This window comes from Taudactylus pleione, unplaced genomic scaffold (genome assembly GCF_031769625.1).
Source record: "Taudactylus pleione unplaced genomic scaffold, aTauple2 ptg000408l, whole genome shotgun sequence".
Lineage (NCBI taxonomy): Eukaryota > Metazoa > Chordata > Amphibia > Anura > Myobatrachidae > Taudactylus > Taudactylus pleione.
The window spans coordinates 9,012,909-9,040,808 of NW_028284810.1; the positions used below are offsets into that span (position 1 = coordinate 9,012,909).

The 27,900-nt window shown below is 43.3% G+C and overlaps 1 protein-coding gene across 10 annotated transcripts in view; it reads right to left on the bottom strand.

Moving 5' to 3' along the window:
* Window positions 1–27,900, bottom strand: part of IRF2 (interferon regulatory factor 2) — a 106,809-nt gene that overhangs the window by 45,677 nt on the left and 33,232 nt on the right. For 2 of the 10 annotated variants that reach the window (XM_088446980.1, XM_088446979.1), the window contains exon 2: window positions 1,490–1,592. In XM_088446980.1, the coding sequence (XP_088303106.1) occupies window positions 1,490–1,592 (103 nt within the window). Of the gene's footprint in view, window positions 1–1,489; window positions 1,593–4,275; window positions 4,362–10,089; window positions 10,200–25,265; window positions 25,304–25,906; window positions 26,006–26,108; window positions 26,174–26,248; window positions 26,445–26,672; window positions 26,857–27,900 lie in introns of those variants that run through there. The other 8 variants (XM_088446983.1, XM_088446982.1, XM_088446981.1 and 5 more) reach the window with 8 other exon arrangements.

A 27,900-nucleotide genomic window follows, 5' to 3' on the forward strand; every position in this document is an offset into this window, starting at 1 on the left:
AGTTCTCACAACGGTATCCAGATCTAATTTCTTCTCGATATGGGGAATATTTATTAATCAAACTACTGTTTCCGCATGTTTAAGGGCAAAATTAAGTAGTCCTCAGATGTACTGTACCAAAGAAGAAAGCAGGAACTATCTTGTCTGCGTGGGATACCGCCATCTTCAAAATTAAAATGCACCCTCCTCAGTGGTCAGCACCCAGCCCAAAAAAACCCTAGAGTGATCATCTATCATAGCCTTACAAGTGGACTGAAAAGATACACCAACAACAATCACCAAACTGGGACTCACCAAAATAATAACTATCTGCAACTATTTTATATATTATCTTGGTAAAACACTCATAAAAATAAAAAAAATGACGATACTATCATGAGGAACATGCTGACAAAAGGCACGAATGTAAAGGCTGGCAGACCACAGAACAGAGCAGTAATAGAGAGGCAGAGGAAGCAGGAGTTAATACTGGATCGTGGCCAGAGATCTTTTAGAGGTGGCTTGCAGGATGCGGGAGTTAAATGTTAGTAAGTTAAATGTTTACATAACATTCCATCAACTATGGGAATCCCCAAGTAAATGGAATTTGCAGATTCCCATTTAACTAGAAAAAATATATTTGTGAAAAGAGGAGAAAGTTGTTACGAACAGCAAGCAGCAGGATTGGATGGTACCACATAACAATGGATGTATTGTACCACTGTAGTATTTAGCGACCTATGGCTGACAATTATTGCTGTGGTATGCATACAAAATATTGTACTTGCTAATAATGCAGCAGTTTTCCAGCTGATCTGCAACTTATTTTACAGAATCAGAAAAATAGTTAAGTTACATTATTTTGATGGAAGTTGTGTGGAAAAACATCATCCAATCTATATCTGTATTTACAGACATGGACTAAAATTAAATACGTATATACATGGAGGTCATTGAAACATGTTCTACAGTTAAGTTTAGGGTAAGCCCATGGCAACCGGGTGTTTACGTTTGATTTCTAAGATGACCCAGAAAAGTGAGAGAATCTGGCTGCTTGCTATGGACATAATTTCCCTTTCACAAATGTAACCAACAATAGGGGCGATTCAATAAAGCGCGCTGTGAATATCCCTGGGAAGGAGTTCCTGGAGCTATTCAATACAGAGTGCTGTTATGTCCGACTTTAGTAGGAGAATGACGGCTAGTGCGACTAAAGCTGGCTGTATAGTCACGCTAACCTGCATTCTCTAACTAAAATGCCGGCCGCGAGGCTGTTAGCGCCGAGCTAATCCGACAAAGAAACTTGCGGCTGGAACTTTAGTCCGATTTCTGCTCGCGCTCTCAGGACGGTGCGAGAAGAAATCCTTTAGTCTGCCTAACAGCGAGCTGAATTGAATCGCTCCCTATAAATGTGGTTTAAATCGTCCAAAACAACCACCACCATAAATATGCATGTACAGTATACAAATAAATAAAACGTGCGAGAAAAATAAATAAATGCCATCCAAACCTTATTTAACCATTTCAAGCCCGGTATACAATCTGCATTTATCTGATCTTCTAACCAAGGCCGCATCCGCATCCTTTCCACAGGCATATTTACAGGATTGGAGCTGCAAGAAAACATTTTGCAAATATAAGTAATTTCTCTTCCCCGTGTGCAGCAAAGATAACAAGAGTAGTGATACTTGTGCAGCTGACATGCTATTGGTGATGAAGTACCCATGTTCATGTAATAAGCAGAAACAAGAAATGCCTAGCTATAAGTGAGCGACAGTGGGCAATAAACCAAATTTGCATAAATGATGTACAAATGTAACATGTATGGTCATAGGCATATAACAGAATATAGGAGTAGGCAGATTGAATAGAAATATTATATATATGCCACTTTTTAGGCAACAGTCTGTTTATTTAGTTGGGTGACAGATCTCTGCTGCAAGATCGCAAAGTGCGTGTGCGCGTGTGCGGTCAGCTATAGGTGATAGCCTTTAATACATGTTACAATAGACACAACTGCGATATCCTCTTCACAGTGTCAGATGTGAAATTAATAACGTGAAACAATGGACGATTGTTAGATAAGAGCTTTCTTGAGTAGGCTGCCTAAAGGCCCCCACACACTGTGTGATTTGTAAACAATCCGATGTCATTTGCGATTTCCCTTGAAATCCTGAACAAACGATATTGTGCCTACAAATGGAACGATTGTACAAATGACCAAACGATATAGACGGGTCGTTCACAATTGCAAATAGTTAACGATATATCATGTTCAGCAAACAACCTCACGAGTGGCCAAGATCTGGGATGACAAATCGTCCATCATGCACACACACTAAACGATGTGTGCCAAATCGTGAAAGATAGGTCGATATCTTTCTGCAGGTTCAATTGATCAGCGACCACGATCAGCGGGAGCGTGCATCAGCGTTGTAATCATGCCCACACACGTCATGTTTACATGATTGGTCATTCCAACCGATCGAAAACAGACAAATCGTGTAAAAAATAAATAAATAAAATAATTGCACTGTGTGTGGGGGCCTTAAGGGCTATATTTACTAAAGTGCCGGTTTTTAGAAGTGGAGTTGTTGCCCACAACAACCAATCAGATTCTACTTATTTATTTAGCACCTTCTAGAAGATAATAACTAGAATCTGATTGGTTGCTAGGGGCAACAACTCCACTTCTAAAAACACACGCGTTAGTAACTATATACCCCTAACATTCGATTTGGTGTGGTCAACATGATAAAAAAAAAAAAAAAAAAAAAGAGAGAATGGGATTTCAGGTGTGTTTATACACCAGTGCAACGCTATCTAATCTTTTTCATTCTGCTTTATCAATTCACACCTATTTTAAAGTATTTAAATAAATGAAACGTGACCACCTTTAAAAATCAGGACAAATGTTAACAAATAACAGTGTATGAGCCGATATCTGATGTGACCTACGACCAAGAAACAGAAGGGTAACCTGAGGGCTTTACAGTGTTAAACAAATATCAAACACTTTAACACAGTACCAAATAAGCTTGTGTACACAGAATGTGTAGGAAGCTGATATCACAAGACAAATATGATTTTGTACAATCCACAAGGCTAGTACTACCTGCCCCCATAAAGCCCTGTTATAATTCACACTATTCACCTATATGAATATGAAGACTTTGTACATTTTTAATGTGTGCTCCAGTTATAATTGTTACATAGTATATTTGCCCATCACAACAGTGCAGCCCCTTTTCACACATTTGGAGACAAATGGAATGTACTTACAAAAACTGACCACCCACAACCAAACTTCTTTTTCATCACAGCTACCGCAGTCTGCTCTTTGCCCTATATAGTCCTTTCTGGATCATACAGTACCCCTAAACATACTTCCTCCAATCCACGCCTTGAAGCTACTCTATGACAATGGGCCTGATTCAGAGGTGGACAGATTTAGGACAGTTTAAACCTGGGCATGCGTCCGAGACGCACTGCACATGAGTTCCGATGGTCTCGGCAGGCAGGCCTGTATCAGAATTGCATAGGGATCCAAGCAATTTTGATCGGCGATCCTGGGCGGTGACTAGAAGGGTGGCTTTGATCGGCAGGCATGCCGGTGTCAGGGACTGCGCTGGAAGATGCAGTTCCACAGGCACTGGCGGCCATGTAACGTCTGACATTCTGTCCAATGGTGTCCCGATGTCCGCTCGATGGTGCTACTTTCAACACGCCGGAGGGCATCAGTAAGAAGCCCATCAGTTGCACCATTAGCATAAAGTCGCAGACACTACTGCACCTCCATCCACCTCTAAGTCAGGCACAATGACCACAGCTGTATATATTGAGAGGGAAACTGATTTTTGTTCAAATTCTCTTTATATTGATTGTATGTATTGTTTTACAATGTCACCACACTCGGTACAGTTTTTGTTTCATAAATGATAGACACACCCACATTAAGATCTTTATTATACTTAGCTAATTACTATACACTGGAGGAGTGTGTAGAATCATGTGTTAACAGTACACATGCTACAGTATGATCATATCTTGAGAAAATGATCATCCAATGTAAATTTCATGCAATCCATTAGTATTCTTAGAATTATTATGTTAGGTCTTTCACACAAGCTACAATTTCTGTCCAATTCAATCAAAAGCAAATTGTACAGTCAAATTGCAATATATGCGCAAATTTTAAAATAGTCAGTACAAAGTATAACAACTGCACTCAAATGGCTCCATTAATAAAACCCATTTAATGTAATATATGTGCGTTTGACTCTTGCTCACACATACCTTGCGGCTAAATATCCACAGCCAGCAATTCAATCAGCAGGGTTAGCTCTGCCCATCATCTCCCTTTGGTGGACTTTTCATCGCAGCTTCAGGAGTTGCGGAGGAAAAGACAGTGAGAAAAATGGCACCATCAGGGGTTTCACGCAAGGGGAAATACATTAATTCCACCGTTTAAGTGGGATCAGAGGGTTTCTGCATGTTAACCCCTGATTTATCACGCAGGACAAATGCTATTTCATGCTATTTCATTTCCCCATGCAGGTAATTAGCTAATTGGATTCCCACTATAGAACCCTTAATAGAAATATAGGAATGATATCTTGAGATACAAATATTGATAATGCGCTATTACCTAACAGATTTAGATTAATTTCTTTTTTTAATGACAGCACAAAGTTTGCTAATGTTAAACAAGATCTCACAGCACATACAGAGTGAGGCGCACATCACACAAAATAAATTTTTAACTACCAGGCAATCAAATGCACAAGATAGAAATTTAGTAAAAACCAGGGCATAACTTTTTAGCAGAGATAGCAAGTAACGGGCGGGCAATCGCACGGGGCGCTCTGCCCTGGCCCGGTCAGTCAGACTCATACAGACGAGTCACAGGGGCAGCAGCGACTGCTGCCCTATGCTCGCTCCCACCTCTGGCGGTCTCTCTTGGCCCTGCCCACCGCATTGCGCGGCAGCATCATGACGGCCTCGATCCCTTCCAGGCTGTAGCAGGGGTGGTAGCAGAGTGGGAGCAGGAGGATTGGCACTCTGCATAGGAACGTTCCGATGCCCACCAGCTGAATCTCCAGTGCCAACTGTCAAGCTGTCAGACAGCCTCCTGGACCTGTGCCCCTGATGACCCGGCTCCTTCATTCTGTCCCCAGAGCTACACTACGGATCCTGCTGCCACTCTCCTAAGCTTTACCATTTTGTAATAAACATGTCTGAAGCCCTTGCCTCCTCAGTATATTCACTTTCCTATATATATAGCCATTTTGTTTTAGTACAACAAAATGGCTCTCTATATGATGGGAAGTGAATATACTGAGGAGGACAGGTCTTCAGACTGTGGGGGAGCAATGTTATTTCTTCTGTGGGGAAGGGGGTAAAGGGACTGATTGTGTGCCTTAGAACAGGAAACAGGATAACAGCAGTTGATTTTACTGGTCCTAATCCTATGGTTATGCTAACGTCATTTATTCATAAAGGTAGTCTTTTCATTTGAGGCCTTGCCCCTTATTAGAGACCACGCCCCTAACTGTGAGACCACGTCCCCTTTCTGGTGGAGCGCACATCCTTACAGCAAGCTCACACCCTCTTCTAAGCGGCGCGCACATTATTCGTGTGTTGTTCTTGTGGGGGAGAGGGGACGCATTTTGTCTGTTCGCACTGGGAGCCCTAGCCCCTAGAAACGGCCCTGACATGGACAAACTATGCTGCACTGCAGGTGGAGGCAGATTTAAAAAGTGCAGAGAGAATGAGATATGAGAGGGGCGTGTCCTAACACATAGAAAGTGCAAAGAGAATTAGATATGAGAGGGGCGTGTCCTAACGCACATAGAAAGTGCAGAGAGAATTAGATATGAGAGGGGCATGTCCTAACACACATAGAAAGTGCAGAGAGAATGAGATATGAGAGGGGCGTGTCCTAACACACATAGAAAGTGCAGAGAGAATTAGATATGAGAGGGGCGTGTCCTAACGCACATAGAAAGTGCAGAGAGAATTAGATATGAGAGGGGCGTGTCCTAACACACATAGAAAGTGCAGAGAGAATTAGATATGAGAGGGGCGTGTCCTAACACACATAGAAAGTGCAGAGAGAATTAGATATGAGAGGGGCGTGTCCTAACACACATAGAAATTGCAGTGTAACAATAAAGCTGCCCAGCATTTGTGGAAACATGCAGCCAGTATTTACCCCACATGCAAATAAAATAGTACAAGTGACAATCTGGGCAGCAGATGGCAATGACTGTAACGACACTACAATGCTAGTGCCAGTATGCTGACGTAGTTGTAATGCTACTTAAAGCATTTTATCCGGGTCGGCATTAGACATTTTGTTAAAGCAGCATGTTAAAGTTATAATGCCGACCAGGTTAAAATGCTTAAGTCGGCATAATGGCGAAAGCATAATGTGGATATATTAAGTATCAACAAACAGACTTCCTACAGACCTCCTGACCACATACCCTCTCACTTTTCAAATGCAGCACCCTTAAGCTTTCTGCACTCACAAGACTCCAGAAATACTAGATCATAAGTTGTTAAAGACAAAATCAAATTATTTATTTTTACGAAGTTGCTCTAAATACACCAATGAAATCGTTACTCTTGCAAGTGTCAAGTAAATACATAGGGAACATTGTAATAGTTAAATTATTAATTAATTCCATAGAATAGGGAAATTACCCATGTTGGTTTAGGAGGAGACTTGAAAATATAAAGTCTGGCAAAGGCTACAATGGTCCCTTCAATCTGGAATTAGTCACGTACAGAGAACATTCTATAAATGTCTCCATATGTACCCAACAGCAACAGAGCAAGGTGATCAAAAGTCTGTGGTAGCAGTTCATCATAATACGGAGGAGATCACTTGGAAAATAAAGGTGTACTATATGCGGGATGCAGTCAGGAAGCAGACTGTCAAAATGCCGTCCACCGGTGTCCCAACAGGGGACTAATGATAGGCGTCGAAATCCCGACGCCTATCATTATCCCTACGCTGGGAGCCCGACGCCCGGCATATCGAAAGAAGGTAAGCCGCGTGGCAGGCACGGACAGCCGCGCGCGGGGGGGGGGGGTTGTTAAAGGCTCCTGGGAGGGGTGACTTTGGGTTAGGCACCTCCCCCATTGGAGGGTTAGGCTCAGGCTAGGGGAAGGGGAGGTTAGGGTTAGGCACCCACGTGGAGAGTTAAGGCACCCCCTCCGGGAGGGTTAGGTTCAGGCTGTGGGAATGGGGGGTTAGGTTTAGGCATTCATACCGATCCCCTATATGTTTGCGAGCAGGGCACTCTTCCCTCTTTGTCTGTCTGTTATTTATTAGCGGTACAGATGATGCATAATGCACCCACATCTTGCTGCGGCCAGCTACAATAGTGACAAATCTATAACATGAACTTCAGAGTGCAGCATATACTGTATGTGCCTATAGTTCTCCTACAATAAGGATACATTGTTGCATCAAGACTGAATTGGAGATTCAAGTTGAATCTATATAGATAAGAAAAAACATAAATTACGGCATTTGTTCACAACTCTACAATCTGTTAGAAATGTTTAGGTGAGCATACATACATTCCCAGGAAAGTTCTGAGGGATAATAACTATAAATGTGACATTATTATCAAAGTATCTCACTTCAGATCTCCTTCATTAGAGATAACAGCAGGTCAAAGTACTAATTCAAGGCTTCTAAACTCAGGTTGGTAATATGTGTGGCCAAACTAGATAGAGATCCCACCATTCACAAAAAGACTCAAATGGTGGCATCGCACAGGGCACCGCTGGGCAGGGGGCACTGTTTTGGCCTGTAAAATGTCTTATTATCATTCTTGCTTGTAGCTTCCTCTTATTTCATCCCCAGCATCTCGTGGCCTCTCCTATCTCTTCCCTGGCCCTTCCCCATGAAGCCATGGCCCTTTTTTGGATGCATTATGTCCATTTGAAAAATGAGGGGGGCGCCAATGCTCTTTCTGGTATAGGGCACCAAAAAGTCTAGTTACGGCTCTGACTAACATATATATATGGCCACCTTAATATATATAAGATTAAATACATTTAATTTTTGCATCTCTTTAAACTTGTTTTTAGAGGTCCTTGTGTTACAGACTGACTGACCTCTAGCATTGTATTTCCAAGAGTTGCCAGAACTTCAGATCCCATCCTTTAATTGAACTCTTAAGCGAAGTACACACTATGCGATTTTCGGCCTGACGTGGACATCCGTCAGCTCGCCAGAGAATTGTCTAGTGTGTACACAGCACCAGGGCCTGTGGCCGATCTAATACCTGTTGGATCAGCTCCTGACACACGCTATAATAGTCCCATCATTTTGTATCGTTTAAAAAATGCAGTGTGTACGGATCACTGCCAGATGTCTCCCGATAGTTTATCATTAACATGTCCTATCATTAACACGTCTCGCTCATGGTGTTTGTATTTAAATATTTAAATCAGCTAGAACTGACTTCCCTGGGCTAGTCAGTAAATGAACAAACATTATGTCAGTAGCAGGGATGTGCAGTGGCAGAGAAGTCTCCCATTCCATACTCCTGAGATTTGATATAAAAATGATTAGACGAATACAAAGAAGAAGATATTTATAACTTATATTATATTTATTGTAATAATTTTTATAGTTAACACTCGCCAGCTTTGTGGAGCTCCCTGGGACTGCAGGGAGACAAGAGATGAGGCAGCAACAGCCAGCATCACTTCTGTAGTCAGACACTACTTGCAGAGCTGGGGATGGGGCCACACCTCAGGCAGTAAGTTGCAGAGAAAGAGAGCTAATAGAAGCATGCCTCCGAGTATGGGGGGGGTGTGCCTTGAGCACTGTTGGAAACTTGGATGTGTCATGTGACCAGGAAGTGCACTGCAGTGTTTAGAGATCGAAGCTCAGCAGCAAGAGAAGACACAGTGATGCAGGTTGGAGTGTCATGTGACCAGGAAGTGCACTGCAGTGTTTAGAGATCGGAGCTCAGCAACAGAAGAGAAAGTGATGTAGGTAGGATAATCAATGGACACTGAAGCTTAGTGTAGTGAGGGGAGAGTTACAGTGAGTAGGAGGTTAGATAGTTCCCAGCACTCAGACTCATCTCCAGAAGTGCTTCCCCAGCCATTGACCTCACCACATGTCATTGGTCAGTAGCATAGTAGAAGGTAGTACAAGGTACCCCATTTGCTGTGGAACTACACATCTCACCATGCCTTTCACAGCAACATGTACCATGGCAGGGTGTGCAGGCATGTGTAGTTCTATGGCACATGAAGTGTGGCAGGTGGTCAACTCCAGATGTAGCCCTTGCAGGTAGCAGGAGTGATAATATGCCATCTAAATCACCCAGTGAGTGCAATCACCTGTGCCCAAGTATTACAGACACCTGTAGCATCCCCCTTCACTTTACTTCTGCTCTTTAGGGTTTCCTGTGACACTGTGCCTACTCCACCCCTCATGTAAGTGCAGACACCTGTGCCCAAGTATTGCTGTCATTTGCTCTATTTTGTCCAGCCCATTATTATAATTAATTCACTTTTTCCAGCCTGAAAGAACAGTGTGTACAAAGACACTATATCGGTGAGACAATTTAGAGTGAAAAGGATCATTTTGAATTAAACAATTATTGGGTAGCGTTTACGCTGTATATAGATGATTTTTTTGGTCTGAATCAGTCTAGTCGTTAGCATCGTTGGGCACAATCTTATAGTGTGTACCCAGCATTATACTTGCCAGTAGCTCTTATACACATTGGTTGTTAATGAAAGTTGTGGTCTTGCAGACCAATTAGTAGGAAGTTGTATGAATGAGCACCGACAAGCTACTGGGACTAGTTCCTAACCCCTTCAAGAAAGGATGCTCACGCCAGAAATAACTTTACTTTTTTTACTGTATCCAAACAAATTTATTACAGTTTTTTTTCTATTCTAGAAATTTGCAGCACACTGGAACAACGAAAAAGAAATTATCTATGAACATTAAATCCCAAAAACAGATTTCAACAGTTACTTTTATGTATGTTTTAGCACTACCAGAAAATCTCCCAAAAATGCATTTGTCAAGTTATACAGTATAGTGATGCCAAATATGTATACTTGCAAGGTCTGTGGTAGCTAAAGGGGCGAACAGTCTGTTATTTTTTTTCAACCTAGGGGGACCTTTCAGAGTCAGCTGTAGAGATGCTCAAAATGCTTTAAAAATGGTTCTGAAACAAACAAACAAAAAAAATAGCGCAATAATTTCTCACCCTTAAGTACCGTAAAACATTCTAGCAAGATAAAAAGGTTCAACTACGTTTGAGCCAGGTCAAACTTCTCTATGTGCATGGCAAATTCAAAGGCACTAATGTGTGCTGCTCAAAAAAAATAAAAAATAACTTTAAAAATACTACAACAATTTAGATGCCATAGTTTATTTTAACATCTCAATTCTGAGCTGTGGACTTCAACCTGGATCTTTGAGTTTAACTTTGGAGTTATAAAATATACAACATGGTGATTAAGCCACAAAATTGTTTTAATATTTTCAATAATGCTTTGCCCAAAAGTTAATGGTCATAAAACAGAGACAGCATTGTGTTACTGTCAGAAATTACATTTTAAACATCATGTTGGGGCATTGGGTTCATTTAAAAAAAAAAAAAAAAAAACAGTCCTGTGAACCAAGATAAAATACACAGCTCAAACTGCCTTCGAGCCATCATTAATCGGATATGGAAGGTCCAAATGGTCTAAACCTGCAATGCTTTCTCCTAGACCACAGGTTCTCAAACTCGGTCCTCAGGACCCCAAACAGTGCATGTTTACCATGTCTCCACAATGAATCAAGAGAAATAATTAGCTCCACCTGTGGACCTTTTAAAATGTGTCAGTGAGTAATGATTACACCTGTGCACCTGCTGGGTGACCTGCAAAACGTGAACTGTGTGGGGTCCTGAGGACCGAGTTTGAGAACCACTGTACTAGACTAAAGAAGGCATTTTACAAATAGCAGTATGGCCCTGCCCTGTGATTTTCCTAGTTATAGTAATAGAGAGGATCATAGAACTGTAGATTTGCTGCCTTCTTTGGTAACGCTTCACATAAGGGAAGTAGACCTTTCCATTTTATGTTATTGATCTAAATTCTTAGTTTGGGGATGAATACTTCTTTAAGAATATACCTATGACGCATAGACGGATACAAACAAAATCTTTGACACCAGTTGACTAGCTGATCAATGCTGCCGAGACAGGAAACAGATAAGTGATAAATTCCAAAATCATCACTACACAGAATGTCCAACAATAACCAAATATTTTGACAGCCAAAACAAGTTAAAACGGGAAGCAATCGGGAAGCCGACTGCCTAAATACCGGCAGCCGGCTTCCCGACTGTCATATCCCGGCAAGGGTGAAATGCCGGGCGTCTAGATGTAGACGCCCGCATTTCCCCGACGTCGGGAGACCGGCGCCCAGCAACCCGATCGTAGTGATGCTCACCACCTCCTGAGGTATCAAGCAGAAATGTGCGAGAAGTCCGGAGTTTGGATGCCCAAAGCAGTACTTTAGATGGGTTTAGCCTCTTTGCGTGCCTATTCCCGATGCTGTCATGCACGCACACGTGGCATGCACGCCCGAACAGAGCAACAATTGAAAAGCCCATTAGTTAAGGCGCCCAATAAAAGAATGGAATTGCTCCCTAAGACTATGACAACCAATCACAACACACACTCCAAATCCAGACTCCCTCAATTTATGAACAAATGAGGGCAAACCTCAAAAAGCCTATTTCAGTGATTTGCAATGTATTATTACTCAGACGCTGGGAAACGGGCTCCATAAAGAGCCCATCCTGACAAAGGATAAAAGTTAGTGACTGCTTAAGCAATAACTTTACTTCTGAGTTAAGACTCGGCTGTGTTACTGCAAATGCACTGTTATTGGGCAGCATATGTGCAAGAGGTAGTTACCGGAGAGGGATTCTTTGTATTCCTCTCCAAAGAAAGCTATGGGGACTGCTATTGCATGTATTAGGAGCAGGCCTGCAGCACGACTGACCACATTTTTAGTATGCGACTAAGTCTTGGACGAGGTAGGGACCCATGCCCACTGCACAAAGCCTCCCCTCCTACAGTTGGGAGCTTGGTATTCCTGCACGGGGGTGTTCTGCAATATACACAGTAATAACAATGGACAAGGAAATGTAATGTTTTTAACTATTAATTGGTGTCTATTTCAATGTTTTGTTTAATTGTTTCTAACCCGACCATTCATTTGCACTTCTCCTGGCATCTATGATCGAGGATAGGACAGAGGACACAGTGCAAGTGGTCTTGTTGCATCTTCTGGCTTTCATGTAATGTGGGAAGTAGGACCCATATTTACATGTGGGAAATATCTACAAATGGGACTTCCCCTGTAATTCAGTTCTGGTCACCAACGTAAATAAACAAAAAGACATAATAAAAATAAACAGGTGGGGTAATAGGAGCATAATTCTCATATGGAGGCATGTTTGACACCCCCTTGCTGCAATGTTATGTTGACAGACTCTGCTGCTTCCACCATCAGTGCGTGGCCTTGATAGGTCTCTTCGATCCTCAACATTGCCACATACATCCCTGTTCTTAAGAGCATAACTACACACATGTACAGGTTACTGCCTATCCAGACATACAGGAGGCACACAAACTGGAAATGACAAATGATAAAAAAAAGACGCTCAGACCAAAGTCAAATCTTTAATGGAAACTTCCACCAAATACTCAGCTCAAGTCCAGGACACTGAGCACAGAGTGAGCATGGGTCGGGACCGGCTTTTACACCGGTGGCTGGGCACAGGTTATTTCCCGGGTCAAACAGTTCACATCGGAGCCGGTTCTTCCAGTGTTACAGAGGACGTGTGGAGATGAGGTAATCTCCACATGCTACTGGAGCCAGCCAATTGGCTGGTTTGAGGCATGACCCGGGTCATGCCGTTTACACCGGACCTCTGGTCACTCGACCCGGGGTATTTTTTTAGGGACCCTATTCCACTGAGCCACGACCAGGCTAGACCTGCCAAAACCAGGGTTTTTATGGCAGTGGAAAAGTGGTATTAATAACATTGAAATTACAGAACATGAAAACAGCAGCAGCAGAAGTAAAAATCTGCAATCCAACAAGTGCATTTACAGCCCAGTTCAGTGCTAACAGTTTGAAACTTAACAGAGAAATGCTATTTTAACATCAACTAAGCTGTACAGATTAGTTCTTCACACCAATGCTGTTGAGACTTGCAAGTCATCCAGTAGACGCAATAACACACAAGTACCTATCAATTGTAAACTGATATTAACAAGTTAGGACACAAAACTGCTACTTTAGCCCTTCTCATAGGTAGAGATGTGCAAAAAGATCCCTTAAATCAAGTTTCGCCAGGCCGACTCACAGACATGCAAGCGTCTGATGACACAATTTTCAAGATCCTCATTTAATTTGCCATTCCGCGGAATGGGGTTCCATGTGGTTATTACCCTCTCACTGAATTTACAGTCTAAAAATACAGCCTAGACGGTGATTCATTCTGCTTTGCGGAATGGCTGTAGAAGGGGGATCACAAGGCCAAATTCCACAAAGTGCAATGTACAAAATGTCACAGCCCAATGAGAAATGAGGCACATACCGTATATGTCAGAGAAACCGTTCGCTCATCTCTAGTAACAAAGGCTCCTAATATGATAATAAACAAACTTTCATTTACACAAATCTGTCATGAGTTTTCTTGTTTTGGCTTTGAATCATCAATTCAATTGATTGCCGCAATAGCAAGCTGCTCAGAACGGTGATCAAATTACAAAATGGTTGCAGACAAAGATGGCGAAAATCAATTAACTTTGATATGTGGTCGTGATGTACAGCTGTGCACATGACAGATAGTTATGGGAGAGTACCATTTCCCATTTACTGCACACCCCTATGGGGTGAGAGATGTGCAGCCCTCACGATCATTCCAATGGCACATGGCCAGCATCATCCATATCGGACTTGCCATAGGGGGCCCAGTTGAACAGATATGGTCATTCTGCGGTATGCCAAACTAATGTACCTAAAAACACCAATCCTGTTCCCTGCTAATAGGGGTCATCAGCTGACCAAATTTACCATTCTCCCAAGTCAAATAATATTCCAATAGTCAGTTCAATTTGGCCTCAAACTATTAATTTGGCCAACAAAGTATGCAAGTGTACAGCACTTGGGGTGTATGGGATGTGTCCCATACACAGTCAAAATGGCTCCTGCATCTCCGTTCCGGCAGCTATTCTACTCGACCACAGGGTTACTCAGAAGTCCAATAAATCGACTGATCTGCGGCTGAGCTGCGTCTTTGTACGCAGTCGCTTGTACTAGAGAAGCCGGCGGTGGGTGCGTGCAAATTGCCAGCTTCAGCGGCATTAGCTTACATCTCTGAATCAGGCACAATGTTGCTTCCCAAAACGCAAATATGAGGAAACTGCAGTAAGCTCTGCATGCTGCCATTTTATAGAAAAGCATAATGTAATGACCTGTCTGCAAACCTAAATATAATTACCTGCCCGCACACCTGGATAATTGTACTGTGCCATTTTTGTCTCACACATGCGCAGTACTAATGAAAGTTGAAGTTTTACTGGGCATGTCCGACCTTATTGACTCAAGCTGGTCAAGCGCGGACTCTCGTGCTGGCTCCTGCACTATACTGAAACACTAGCCGCGATTGGGATAAAGCCCTAGCGAGGGCTTGTTAGAAATTCGCTGAGGGACCAGGGTACCGCAGCTCATCAAGAGACACCAGAAGTTAAGTATTTATTTATGAGTACTCCATAACTGGTCAAATTAGCACGACAAAGACATTAATTACCACTTAGCACTGAAAAATCTTTATGAATAGAGCTCTAAAACTGCTTACTGCCTTATTCGTATATGAACAACCATCAAAGTGAAAGACATATCGCCAACACTTCTTAAAAGAGCAAAGAGCCTCCTAGAGAGGATGAAACTAGGCTAAGGGTCCCAAACAATGGGGACAATTCAATTAGCATTGCAGTGATGTACCTCCAGGGTTAGGTGCTGGGAGCTATTCATTTACTCCCTCGGTAAGCCTGCAACTAGCCCTTGACGTGGATCTCTGCTAGCACCGAGGGTGCGAGCAGAAATCGGTGTTAAATATTGCTTTGGGCTAGTCGCGAGCATTCGGTAACTGTACAACACCCAGCACTTAACCTGAGTAATGCAGTTTAAGGCAAATAAGCCACTGGCATTAATGGTGATAAGGTGCTCCCAGGTTAGATGCCAGGTACGATGAAGTCATTTGAATAGCAAAGAGCACTTAACCCTGGAACACTGTTCAGTAAGAGATATTAGGCATTTGTGGGACATTTGTTGTGTTAATTAACTAATCCCAAATGTTAAAACTGGTAAAACCACTAAAGAGAATTGCTGCCTTATAGCTCCAGGTCTTAAGCTGGGTTCGGAGTGATATACCGGGTACATCGTCTAGTGTGTACCCATGATATCCGTGCTGCCGCAGGTCGCTAGCGACATTGTCCGTCAGCCCTACTGCAGGGCCAATGGGGGATGTCGCCAATGATGCCATGCTGCAGTATGCCACATGACACGTACCTCTCTCCCCTTTGGACCCGGCATCGGCAAGTGTGTATGCAATTGCCGCATGTCGGGTCACATCATCGGTGATGTCGTTCTCGGTACACGTTGTATAGTGTGTACCCAGCATTAGACAGCTAAATTCCTGCATAAGAATTGAATCGACGTGTGCCCAGGACCTACTCAAATACTTCCCACGAAGGCCACTATTTCTCACGATAATGCCCAGGGTTAGCCACGTTGGGAATTGAATCGCCACCTTAGAGGCAGATTAAATTAGTTGCGGGACTGAATGTGTGGCTGCAGCTATGCCCGGAGCTATTCAATTACTACCAGCTTCCCCATATTGCAGATTTCCTTCCGTGAGGGGCCAGCCAGATCGGCAAATCCAGGGAGCGTTGCTGACATTTGTGGACGGATCAGGGCGTGGCCATGTGATCGCGTCATTTTGGCCCCACCTCCATTACACAATGCAGAGATTACCGGCATTGTGAAGCAGAGGGCGGGCCAAAGTCGCGATTCGGTGAGAATGGCATCACCGGCCCCCCTGCTGTGGGGGATTCTCTTATTACCACAGGGGGGGCGGAGTGGTCAGCGGCTGCCGGGAGGCTTGCCTTCCTTTCCGGTGGGCCGGGAGCGGCACCCGATTTTCGGGAGGCTCCCGGCTGAATTCGGGAGGGTAGGCAAGTATGCCGTATTGTAAGCAACGAGTGTGTACAAAATCCACTTTAAGTGCACCCTCCGGGAGCGCGCTTCATGAAAATGATTTGCGATGCGTGCGATATTTAAGTCGCAAATTCACGCACCCAAACTTCCGCAAAAACGTAACCTTGGAGTGAAGTCTGACCAGGGTGCTACTTGCATGATATTTCTATGGTCTAATTGTATTCACATGGATTTATTGGTGGTGCTCTGGTTTTCTTCCATGGTCCAAATGCACAAAGGTTGGTTAATTGGTTACTAAGTAAATTGGCCTCTGTGTGTGTGCATTTATGTGCTGGTGGCAGTAAAATTATTGTTCATGAATAATCAATCTCTGATATAATATTTATATAGTGCAAACATATGCGGGTATATGCTGTACTTACTGTAGCCCTGAATTCACGTATGTGTATTTGCAGCACCATAGGGCTACGTACAAAAGTTCCTGAGGTTGGGGCGAGTTTATGTGCTGTTGCAATGGCAAATCGCACGAAATTGCATTGACCCTGTAGTGCACATGAGCTACACAGTGCGTGAGATAAATATATATATTTATGTGCACACAAATACACACAAAAAACTATTCATCTTAAAATATTTTACAAATAATAGCATCTAGTGGAAGAGGGGACAAAGAAAATGGAGATACTGGACTGAAATCATTAGAGAGGTGAATGCTGCAGAAAGTTTATTACTGTATTACAGAACATGTGATTAGGGGATGTAGTCAGCAGGTCGGGATCCCGGCACCAGTATCCCGAAGGGAAGTATAGGGGCAGTTAGGGGGAGGTTAGGGTTAGGTAGCCGGGTTAGGCACCGTATAGGGATTGTTAGGATTAGGGTGCGGGGAGGGGGAGGTTAGGTTTAGGCACTAAGGGAGGTTAGGTTTAGGCACTGGGGAGGGGGTGTTAGGTTTAGGGTGCGGAGAGGGGGAGGTTAGGTTTAGGCACTAGGGGGAGGTTAGGTTTAGGCACTGGGGAGGGGGGGGGGGTTAGGGTTAGGCACCAGGGAGGGTAGGTTAGGGTAGGGGTTAGAAAAATACTTACCATAACTTCCTATTGGTATCAGGATTCTGGCTGTCGGTATTCATACCCAAGCCATCATTAGTTAGCTCAGTAAACATTTGCAAACCATTTCTGTAACATTAGAACTCCTGCCACTGTAATACATTAATCTTTACGTCAGATGTTCCTACCGATGTAAGTAGCTAGACAGTATAGGGAAAATAGCCATGGAAATGCTACGGTTCAATTGCTCAGCAAGCGAAGTATGGAGAAAAATATGAATATAGTCACTCAGAAAAACCATTGAGACATTGTAAATTGCTCCCACTGAATTATACAGGATAAATCCAAACATGTTAGGGAACAGCAGTCATTTACTTTAGGCCTTGTGAATTATGTTTTTCATTTTTCAGATAGAACTATCTATTTTAAACAATATAATAATGATTAGGATCAAAAAGGTTTCATTACATCACAGAAAATAACAGTGTACAGTGTAAGGCGGCCCAACAGCTATTAAAAGAATATATTTACTGTATCTCCTGGTTGTAGACAAATGATTAAATAGGTTTATTATCTTGAAGCACATTAGAAACTTTTTTTTTTTTTTTTTTTAACTTCCTTCCTCTACTTCTTGTTTCAGATTCTAAAAACAGAACAACGTTCTTCTGTGATGAAAATGATGTAGCCAAACTGGGAATTGAAAGAAGTACATGAAGATAATCCTTACCAATATTTATTTCCTGACAGTGGGTCAGCCCTGGTCGCTGTCCCGATTTGGTTGCATTGGCCGAAGTTTTCAGCACTGCGCATGTGCCAGAGCCGCAGTGCACACGTCTTGCAATGGTGCTGCAGCTCCAGTCGTAGTGCCCTGTTAGCTGCAGCCTGATTGACAGGCTGCAGGCGTTTAAGGGTAGCAACCGGGAGCATTCCAGAAAGCAGGGGCCTGTCGGCCCCATTTTCTGGGCGTGACGAAGCCAGTGGCTGCGTCTTCAGACGCAATTTCCTTGGTCCCGGCAACATAGTTTTGCTGGGTATCCTGAGTAACATGAGGGTCACTCAGAAGTCCGATGCTGCGACCAATGGTCGCAATGTTGATCTGATGCCGCCTCTTCAGATGCAGGCAGCGGATCCAATAAGCCAGCGCTGGGCGTCTTTTTACACAAGACAATGCCTGCGGCTTTTGTATATTTTCACACAGGCGCTACATAAAAAGATGTAGCAGTACCGATATTAGCATCCACCTCTGAATTAGTCCCAATATTATAATAATAAATAAAATAAAGCAAAATTATTACTTTTTCTCTACTTAAGTCACAATGGCTTTCATTGGTCAGGCAATGCATATTGTGACAAATGCCATAATTTTACTTTTTATCCATATCAATATGGATTGTTATTTGCAGTTTACTCCAAAACCCAAAAGACAGAGACCTCAGCAGGGAAAAAGGAACACATTTTAATTTAGACCTAGATAGTGGAAACAAATTAGGTCTAATTACTAAATGTTAATGGGTGGTAAATGTATATTTCTATGTAACACATATGCAAAACTATTACTAGCATACTGGCTGGTGCTCCACAATTGGACTCTAGGAGAAGCGGTTGTGCGAATAGCCTGACAATATAGCTCTGTATCTGATGACCCCGTTGTTGTGTAATACTTTAGAACTCATTTGTATCTTACACCCACAAACAAGAATAGACACAGTATGTGCAGGATACTACATATTTCCAGCTTATTATAATACTAGCTAGCACTATTTTTTTTTTAAACTTATGTTTATTTTTGGACTGTTATAGTTTCCACCCACAAAAATAACAACAAACAGTATACATATCAGGCACAACCAATGTACACAAGTATAGGAATTAACATGTAGTACACTCAAACATTCAAGAATATATCAGAATAAGTATATGACAAAATGGGCGGCTCATTGGTATGTATGAAATACAAGAAATCTGGTATAGGATATCATAAAGAGTAAAGCATATGAGAAGTACCTCATAATATTGAAAAGCAGTATACACTAAAACCCCTTACTTTATAGTAATTATGAAGCGGGGACCCGAAGGCACCATTCAGACCCACGTAACATAGGACCAGGAAAATAGAGTGAAAAATAAGTAAGAACTCAGCTCTATAAAAAGGCATCAGTGCAAAATATCCATATCCCAAAAACTAGCATCAAACTTCGTCGTCCTGTGATAAACCCTTCTATATAAGACAAACAGGAAATAAAAATAAAAAAAACAAAGATGTAGAACTCCACCAACAAAATATACACTGGATATTGTCACCATCATATAAACAACAAAATATAATAAACAACTACCACCCTCCCCAGTACCCCGCAACCTGTACGACCATACCCCAACCCACGACATACCTGGATCCCCTAACAACCCCCCACCTATCTACTCTCCACTATATAAAACATGGGGGCAGCTATTCCCATGTACCCTTATGTAATCAGCCCAGGATCAAAGTGGCATAAGAGACTCCAAAATATAATAAATAACATAGCTTACCAAAAAAAAAAAAAAAAAAAAAAAAATTTTTTTAGAAAAGCCAGGCATGAAAAAAACACAGCAAATCAGGTCATATCCTGGGAACAGTCAAGTACTAATAGGATACTATATATAGCGTTCCCGCTAGGCTGTTTCAGCGGGGTGCCGTGCCCTGCCCTATTTCTAAAGTGCAGAAAGCACCCTGCCCTCCGGCGCAAGGCCCAGCTGAAACAGGGTTCTGTCCCCTCCTGCGGGACGCAGTGTGGGGAAAACAGAGTTGTAGCGGTCACCGCCGGTGAATGGATGCCGGGCGCATGCGCCTGGCGTCCATTCAGTGACCGAAGCGCTTGGGGGCTGCCCGGCATGCCCCAAAAGTGACAAAGAGGGGACGCGTAATAAAGACACGCCCCTTTTCGGGTGCACGCACAAGTGCCCTTTCTCTAGAGTGAACACTAATTATATATATATATATATATATATAAAGCGCAACGGAATATGCTGCGCTATATAAGAAACTGTTAATAAATAATAAATAAAAAATAAATATACATACACACACACACACACACACACAAAAAGGATAACATTATGAATCAAGAGTAAAGAAAAGCAAATTACGTCAATTAGACAAATGTACACAGGCCACCACAGAATATAGAATAACAAATACACATAAGTCAATCAGGGAGGATCATCCCATTCCAAGGTATGTAAATATGTTGAAATCCACAGGGTGCCCACATAGAAGTTCTGAAAAACCGCCACTCCCCACCAACAAACCTCAACATACCAACATTCTTATTAAGGAGAGGGACAACATCAGGATCTACATAACAGAATTTGTTTACACTAAATGTTCTCCGAGGACCCCTTAAAAGATGAGACTCCAGAGATATATAGCAGGGTCGGTCAGAAGAAAGATGAGAAGAGAACCAACTTGTAGCAAGACATCTTTCCAAAACGGCAGGGTCTTCTGGGCACAGCACTCCATGTAATTCCAAGGGGATCAGCTGGTTATGGTTATAATCTGTGCTACAGGGCGTAAATACGGGAACAGAAGACTCATCCTCAACAATCACAACCCACTCCTGCGGCGGAAATTGATATAGAAGAGATAAATCGGCATGTAACTCCATCACCTGAGAGGCCAACCTCTTTTCTGTGGCTATAATAATTTGCAGTACTTCCATGATAAGCACAAAAAGGTACAACGCACGGGATGAACGTAAAAGGTAAGTATCAGCAACCCAGGAACAGACTAAAGGGTAGCACTGAACAGGAGACTTAGCCACAGGAAGTCCAGTATAATGCAGGTAATGGGATAGGTGAAACATTACAGAAAAACAACAATCCCTGCAACAGGTAGGGAGGAGGGCTCCGCAACACTGTAATACTCTGTGCCTGTTGTTTAGTTGACCTCCCGAGGAACAGACACCACTTATGGACTGTTCCACCAGTGTTTACCTATATCTGAGCCAATTAAGATCCCTCATGGCTCCAGTGTGAGTTTTAGCGGCCCGCAATTAGTGCAGTCTAGTTAGCCGCAGGAGACATCCAAACTGCGTCACCCGCTGGGTCAACTCACGCGGAGACCCGTGGCAAACCCCAAATATGGTGGCGGGCCGAGGAAGGCAGCGGGGAGATAGGGTTGCAGAACCAAATGCTCTCTTCAGTGATTCAGAGAGGAATCCCTGAAGAGAGCAGCAGGTAGACTGACAACAATGGCGGCCTGGCAGCCGGAGACGTCGCAGGCCCCAATATGACACGGATGCACAGAGGAACAAAGCGGAGAGCCGAAGCCCAGCAAAGCACCCACAGGGCAGTAGAAGGATGTCCCACAGGGGAAAACGGTAAGAAGGAGTCTAGGGGTAGCCGCAGCATAGGGAATCAGGATATTTACTCCATGCCTACCCAGGCCACGCCCCCCCCTAGATAGCACTCTTATGTATTCATTACAATAAAGGAAAGATCTGCCCATCTCTGCAAGTAAGAACTGTTGCACCCCTGGAATTGGATAGGTCTTCTCTATACCCCTTATAGCTATTAAGATTATTACAGGTCCCCACAGCAGAATTTAAAATAAATAAATAAACAGGAAATAAATAGGGCAATTCAATTAAGTGCGATGTGAATAGCACTGGGAATGAGTGCCCAGCGCTATCCAACTGTCCCTATTACACCCTGCAGTTAAGTCGGAAGTTGCAGTTTACGTTGCCTAATAACGGGTGTTTAGTTGCGGTAAACGGCATTCTCTGATACTGTTAGCGCACACACTAATCCCGCTACTACCATCGAGGCACTAGATTAGTCGGAGTTCTGCTCGCACCTCAGGAGGGTGTGAGCAGAAATCCTCTAGTCGTGGGTTAACAGTGCGGACAATTGAATAACTCTGGGAACTCATTCTCGGCGCTATTTAACATTGGATTAAATTGAACTGCCCCCAAAGAAGTATATTGTCATTATTGGAATCACATTTGCAATAGCACTAATTTCTACATCCTCATGGACATGAAATAGTACAGTCACCAAAGCTAGAGGCTGATACGTCAGGACAGTTGCTAAGACTAAAGGTGCATACACACATGATTTTTTGAACGATTAATGATAACGATATCATTTATCGTTGAAAAAATTTGTTCACTTTCTGAGTTAAAACAATGAACGATTATCGTTCATGCGCGTTCACGTTTGTAGTTCAGTCAGACTGACCAACTGAACGATTTTCATTAAAGGAATATGCAAAGATCTTTTGTACTTCAAAAAAATTCGTTCATTACACTTTAAAAAAATCTAACAGAAAATCGTTCAGAAAATCGTTGTGTGTGTATGCAGTTTAAGGCTTAAAGTAAAACGTCTATGTACACTGTATAGCCAGACATCTATTATCAGGCTCTCATCAACAATTAACTGATGACTAATGGCCATCTAGAGAAGAAAACTGCTGGTCCTAGATAAGGGTAAACCATATCTACCACTGCGACTACACCAATTTTCTGAATTCTGCAATATGTCACTTACAGCACTATTATTAATAAAATTCTAAGAATGAAGTTTATACTTTATTTTCCAAATACCTCTGCATCACTTCAAATAATACATTTGAGTGACCAATTTTCCTACATTTGAAAATTCAAACTATGACAGCAATTCAATAAGCTTCATCAACAAACTTACAAATACATGGAGGTTACTTTCATACATCAGGTGCAGCGCTGTCAGGGGAGAGCTGCTCAGTGGTTGGGGACAAAAACAAACTAAAGTTCCATTCTCCTTTAATCCAATTAATGGCACTCCATCAGTAATGAAAGCTTTTGTCATTTTGTTTTGCCTTCTTATGGATCAACACAGCTAGGGAAAATATGTTCCCAATTGTAAAGGGCAAATATTCTGACACTATATTAAAGTAAACAAATAAATACCCAATTGGCTTTTCTTCAGTTTAGCTTACTGACATTACAATATTGCTGTCCATACACCTCATGGCTGTATAGTGGATAACGTGGCAATTGGATCGTACAAATAGCTGAAAACCTCAGAATTTATAAAGATTTAGTTGTATGTATGGTGCTTAAAGCTATATATGTAGTTATGGATTCAGGATTTTCTAGTTCTGAGACCTGTTTTTTTAAACTCCACTACAAACTCATTCACACACATATTCCAGGTCTTGCTGACAAGGGTGTGCCTGTCTCTTTAACTCTCTGACTTAACCATTTTGAAGACGTTTCATCACACTCCCACATAAAACAATAAAAAGGGCAAAATCCATCCACATTACCAGCAACGGGAAACCGCACCTGTGGAAGCATAGTTGTGCTATATGTAATATATCATTATTACATACAATGGAGCTTTGTTAATAAATAACAATTGGAGGAGGACATTAGCAATCAGAAGCGAAGAGTGGTGCTCACAACACATGGTAATGAAACTCCACTCCTCTTCCAAGCATTCCGCCAAACAGACAATCACACAAAATTACCATGAGGAGGCATACAAACTGGAAAGAGCACACTGATGTTTACCCTGCATTTGCCTTAGTACATAGGCCCTGATTCAGAGCCGGACGCTCTGACAGAGCGCTCGCTCTAAATCAGGGCCGGGCTATTTTGTTTTTAGAACGGCCTCCTGGCCGCTCGCATAGCTGTGGGTGACCACCCACAGCTATAGCAAGCGAGCAGGAAGATGGTCGCGATGGTCAAGACCATCGCGACCATCGGGCTTGCGGCAAGACCCTTGTGGTAGGGTCTCCTTGCCGCAAGCCCCAGAGAGATTTCGGCTCGAACAGAGCCGAAATCTCTCCCACTGACATCACTCGTGATGTCAGTGGGGCCGCCCCCAAACGGAGGCGTTCACATGGGAACGCCTCCGTTTGGGCAGCCACTCCCCCGACCCGCCCACCAAAGGGGGCGAGTTGTCACTCAACATCGACAGCTCGCCCCATTTGTTGCGAGACCCGGAGCTACGGAGTGCCCGTCGCTATCCGGGTCTCGCACATGCGCACGACGGAGCCGGCTCCAACATGCGCATGCGTACTGGCCCACCATCGACCCTGTTGCGAGCGCACAACGCTTCCGACCGGGTCTGAATCAGGCACATAGATCCCTAAATACTTACGTACTGAAAATTAAAATTTTCTGATATAGCACAAGTATTTCATGAATTTAAGCTCTTTCACATCTAACTGCTGTTAAGCGATCTTTTTATATAATAAAGCTGGGTACACACCTGACCGACGTTGTGACAAGCAATATAACTATACATTGCACACGCCATACACACTGCATGATCCATTGGTCATTGCAATCTACACTACACTTGATATGAAAAAAAAAAAAAAAGTGGTTATTAAGTAAAGTCCCTGTGTAATCATGCACAGGTGAGTTAATCTATATTGCTGGGTCAGTAATTATCCCACCTGTTTTCACAGACAGAAATCCTGAAAATATGGCCTGTTGGGGGGACTTGACTGGAGTTGAGAACCACTGATATAAAGCACTATTTAGACAGAAAGGGATATTTATAAACAATAACATTTTAGAAAAGTGTAAATCAAAGTGCATCCTTATGCAGAAAATAGTAAGCGCTAGGGTTATTAATTGTGAAAATTAATGTTAATAAATTAGGTACTACCATATGGTAAGTTGTAATGTCTTAAACTGATGTCTACAACCTTGTATCTATTTTCTGCAGAACTTTGGGTACACCAGATGTCATAGATTTCCCCATACATACATTGAAAGCACTGAAATAAATTACAGCTATGGTTGCAAGTGTTGAATTGCTAGTAAAACTTGACATGCTGCCAGCTTCTGCTTTGCTCATGGAAAGGTATAACTTCCTTGTTTCATAATGCAATTGTAATATTGTGATAAAGTGAACTAAAATGTTGCAAAATAGAATGTTCAACTGATGCCACCCATGCCTTGCTTATAAATAAATGATTACCTACAGAACAGACCATGAGATACGAATATTGTTGCCTTTAAAGTATAAGTATAGCTTTTGCCTTTATTGGGCTGAAGCAATTGGTGGCACAGTCAGCAAGCCTGAGCCTGCACCTCCCATCCCCCCCTGCTTGTTACAAGTTGCCAGCACAGAGGCCTTCCTCCACACTGACGTGTAACAAGGGCTGCAATTGGCTGATCTCCCGTCAGCTCAGCTGTCCCATTGGCTGTATGAGCAATCAGTCAACAAAACTTACTTGAGTGAAATAGAGAAGCTTCAGGAGCTCTTTAACCAGTTCAGTACCTGGGATCCTTGCACCGTATTATACAGTGAGACAGGCCACACATATTATATTTATATAAGTGGGCACAATGTGGGGGGTGGGTCGCTATAACAGTTCTGTTTAATAAGTGGGAAGGAAGCAGCCAATGTCAACCTAGCAGCACTTCCAAAGCACAGGCCTGCAGAGTCAGACAAGCACAGACCTGACACTGCTGATACTAGGCTGTGATATGCACAAACAACCATATGGGCAGGTGTATAGGAACTAGAAGATAAATGACATTATGGAAACCTGTCAGATGCACAGATATAGAAGTATAACACACATTTAACTTTAAGCACACTCCTGTTGTACATACCTTATCGTCTGTGAGGGGGAAACAACCAATTCAATTCATACTACACTGGCTGCTTCCATGCTGGGTAAGGCTGTTGGGGAGCTGAAATCACAAGCATGTATCTCAGTGCATAGGGTACGGACACTATAGAAGTGACAACACATCCAATGGGTAACAACACAATGCAGTGACACAGGAATAACAATGGATACTTGTTACATACACACTGTAGCAAACGATGTAGAAAATAACAATCCCATACCATGGGATACAGCATCCGCAGCAAGGGTCTGTTCCTGTCCCCAGACCAGTAGTATGCCCATTACACACTGAGATCATAACTATTTTAGAGGATTATTTTACCTCATGCCGTAAATGGCAGTGTGTCAGCTGGGGGCAGCTGCTGGCTGCCCAGCACCCCTGCCCATATGCTGCCCGGCATCCACCAGACATGCCATCTCCACAGGTCCTCCCAACAATCCCACCGATCCTGGAGCAATGACATAAGTGTCGTCTCCCTTGGAAGGTGACCAAGGACAAGATCAGCTCCCAAATCCAAAAGCGAAATCAAAACTTCCCCTTACCCCAGCCCCCACCCCTGGCACACTATCACTCCCTCTTTCTCTTTCGCATTTTATTGCGCCATCGGCCGCTTCCTGCGTGTATGTATGAAAGGTGCACGCCGCAGAGACACACAGGACAAGGTTACAGTATCATCACTCCGGCTGACTCCCGGGTGCAACAATGGATCAGTGTTCCCAGGCGTTCTGCAACGCAAGTTACATACCAGCAGCGACTGATCGCGGGATCAAAACTAAAAGTGACGGCTCCAGATCGAAAGCAAAACAAGAAGGAGAGGAAAGTGAGAGCGCTGCTCAGGCACAGGGTGCCCCCTCCCCGGATTTGTTTGTTTCGTGTTTGCTCAGCAGCACAGGGAGGGGAGGAACTGGCTCCACTGCAGTCTTCCTATTGGTGAGACCGCCCCCATGCCCAGCCATTCTCGGAGCAAGGCAATTTCATTTTCACTTCCCTCTATGCACTCAGCACGTCACTGGCAGCTCCAGCCACTGCAACCTGGGAACCAGTCATCACAGAAAGGCCTATACAGGGATAAGAGGCTGGGAAACAGTAACTGACAGGTCTACACATGGTTAAGAGAGAGGCAGCCAGTTACAGAAAGGCCTACACTGGGATTCAGTCACAGAAAAGCCGACACAGGGATAAGAGACGGAACCAGTCACAGAAAGGCCTACACGGGGATAAGAGAGAGGGAACCAGTCACAGAAAGGCCTACACAGGGATATCAGACAGGGATCCAGTCACAGAAAGGCCTACACAGGGATAAGAGACTGGGAACCAGCCACAGAAAGGCCTACACAGGGATAAGAGACTGGGAACCAGTCAAAAAAAGGCCTACACAGGGATAAGAGACTGGGAACCAGTCACAGAAAGACCTACACAGGGAAAAGAGACTGGGAACCAGTCACAGAAAGGTGTACACAGGGATAAGAGACTGGGAACCAGTCACAGAAAAGCCGACACAGGGATAAGAGACTGGGAACAAGTCACAGAAAGGCCTACACAGGGATAAGAGACTGGGAACCAGCCACAGAAAGGCCTACACAGGGATAAGAGACTGGGAACCAGCCACAGAAAGGCCTACACAGGGATAAGAGACTGGGAACCAGTCAAAAAAAGGCCTACACAGGGATATCAGATGGATCCAGTCACAGAAAGGCCTACACAGGGATAAGAGACTGGGATCCAGTCACAGAAAGGCCTACACAGGGATAAGAGACTGGGAACCAGTCACAGAACGGCCTACACAGGGAAAAGAGACTGGGAACCAGTCACAGGAAGGCCGACACAGGGATAAGAGACTGGGAACAAGTCACAGAAAGGCCTACACAGGGATAAGAGACTGGGAACTAGTCACAGAAAGGCCGACACAGGGATAAGAGACTGGGAACAAGTCACAGAAAGGCCTACACAGGGATAAGAGACTGGGAACCAGT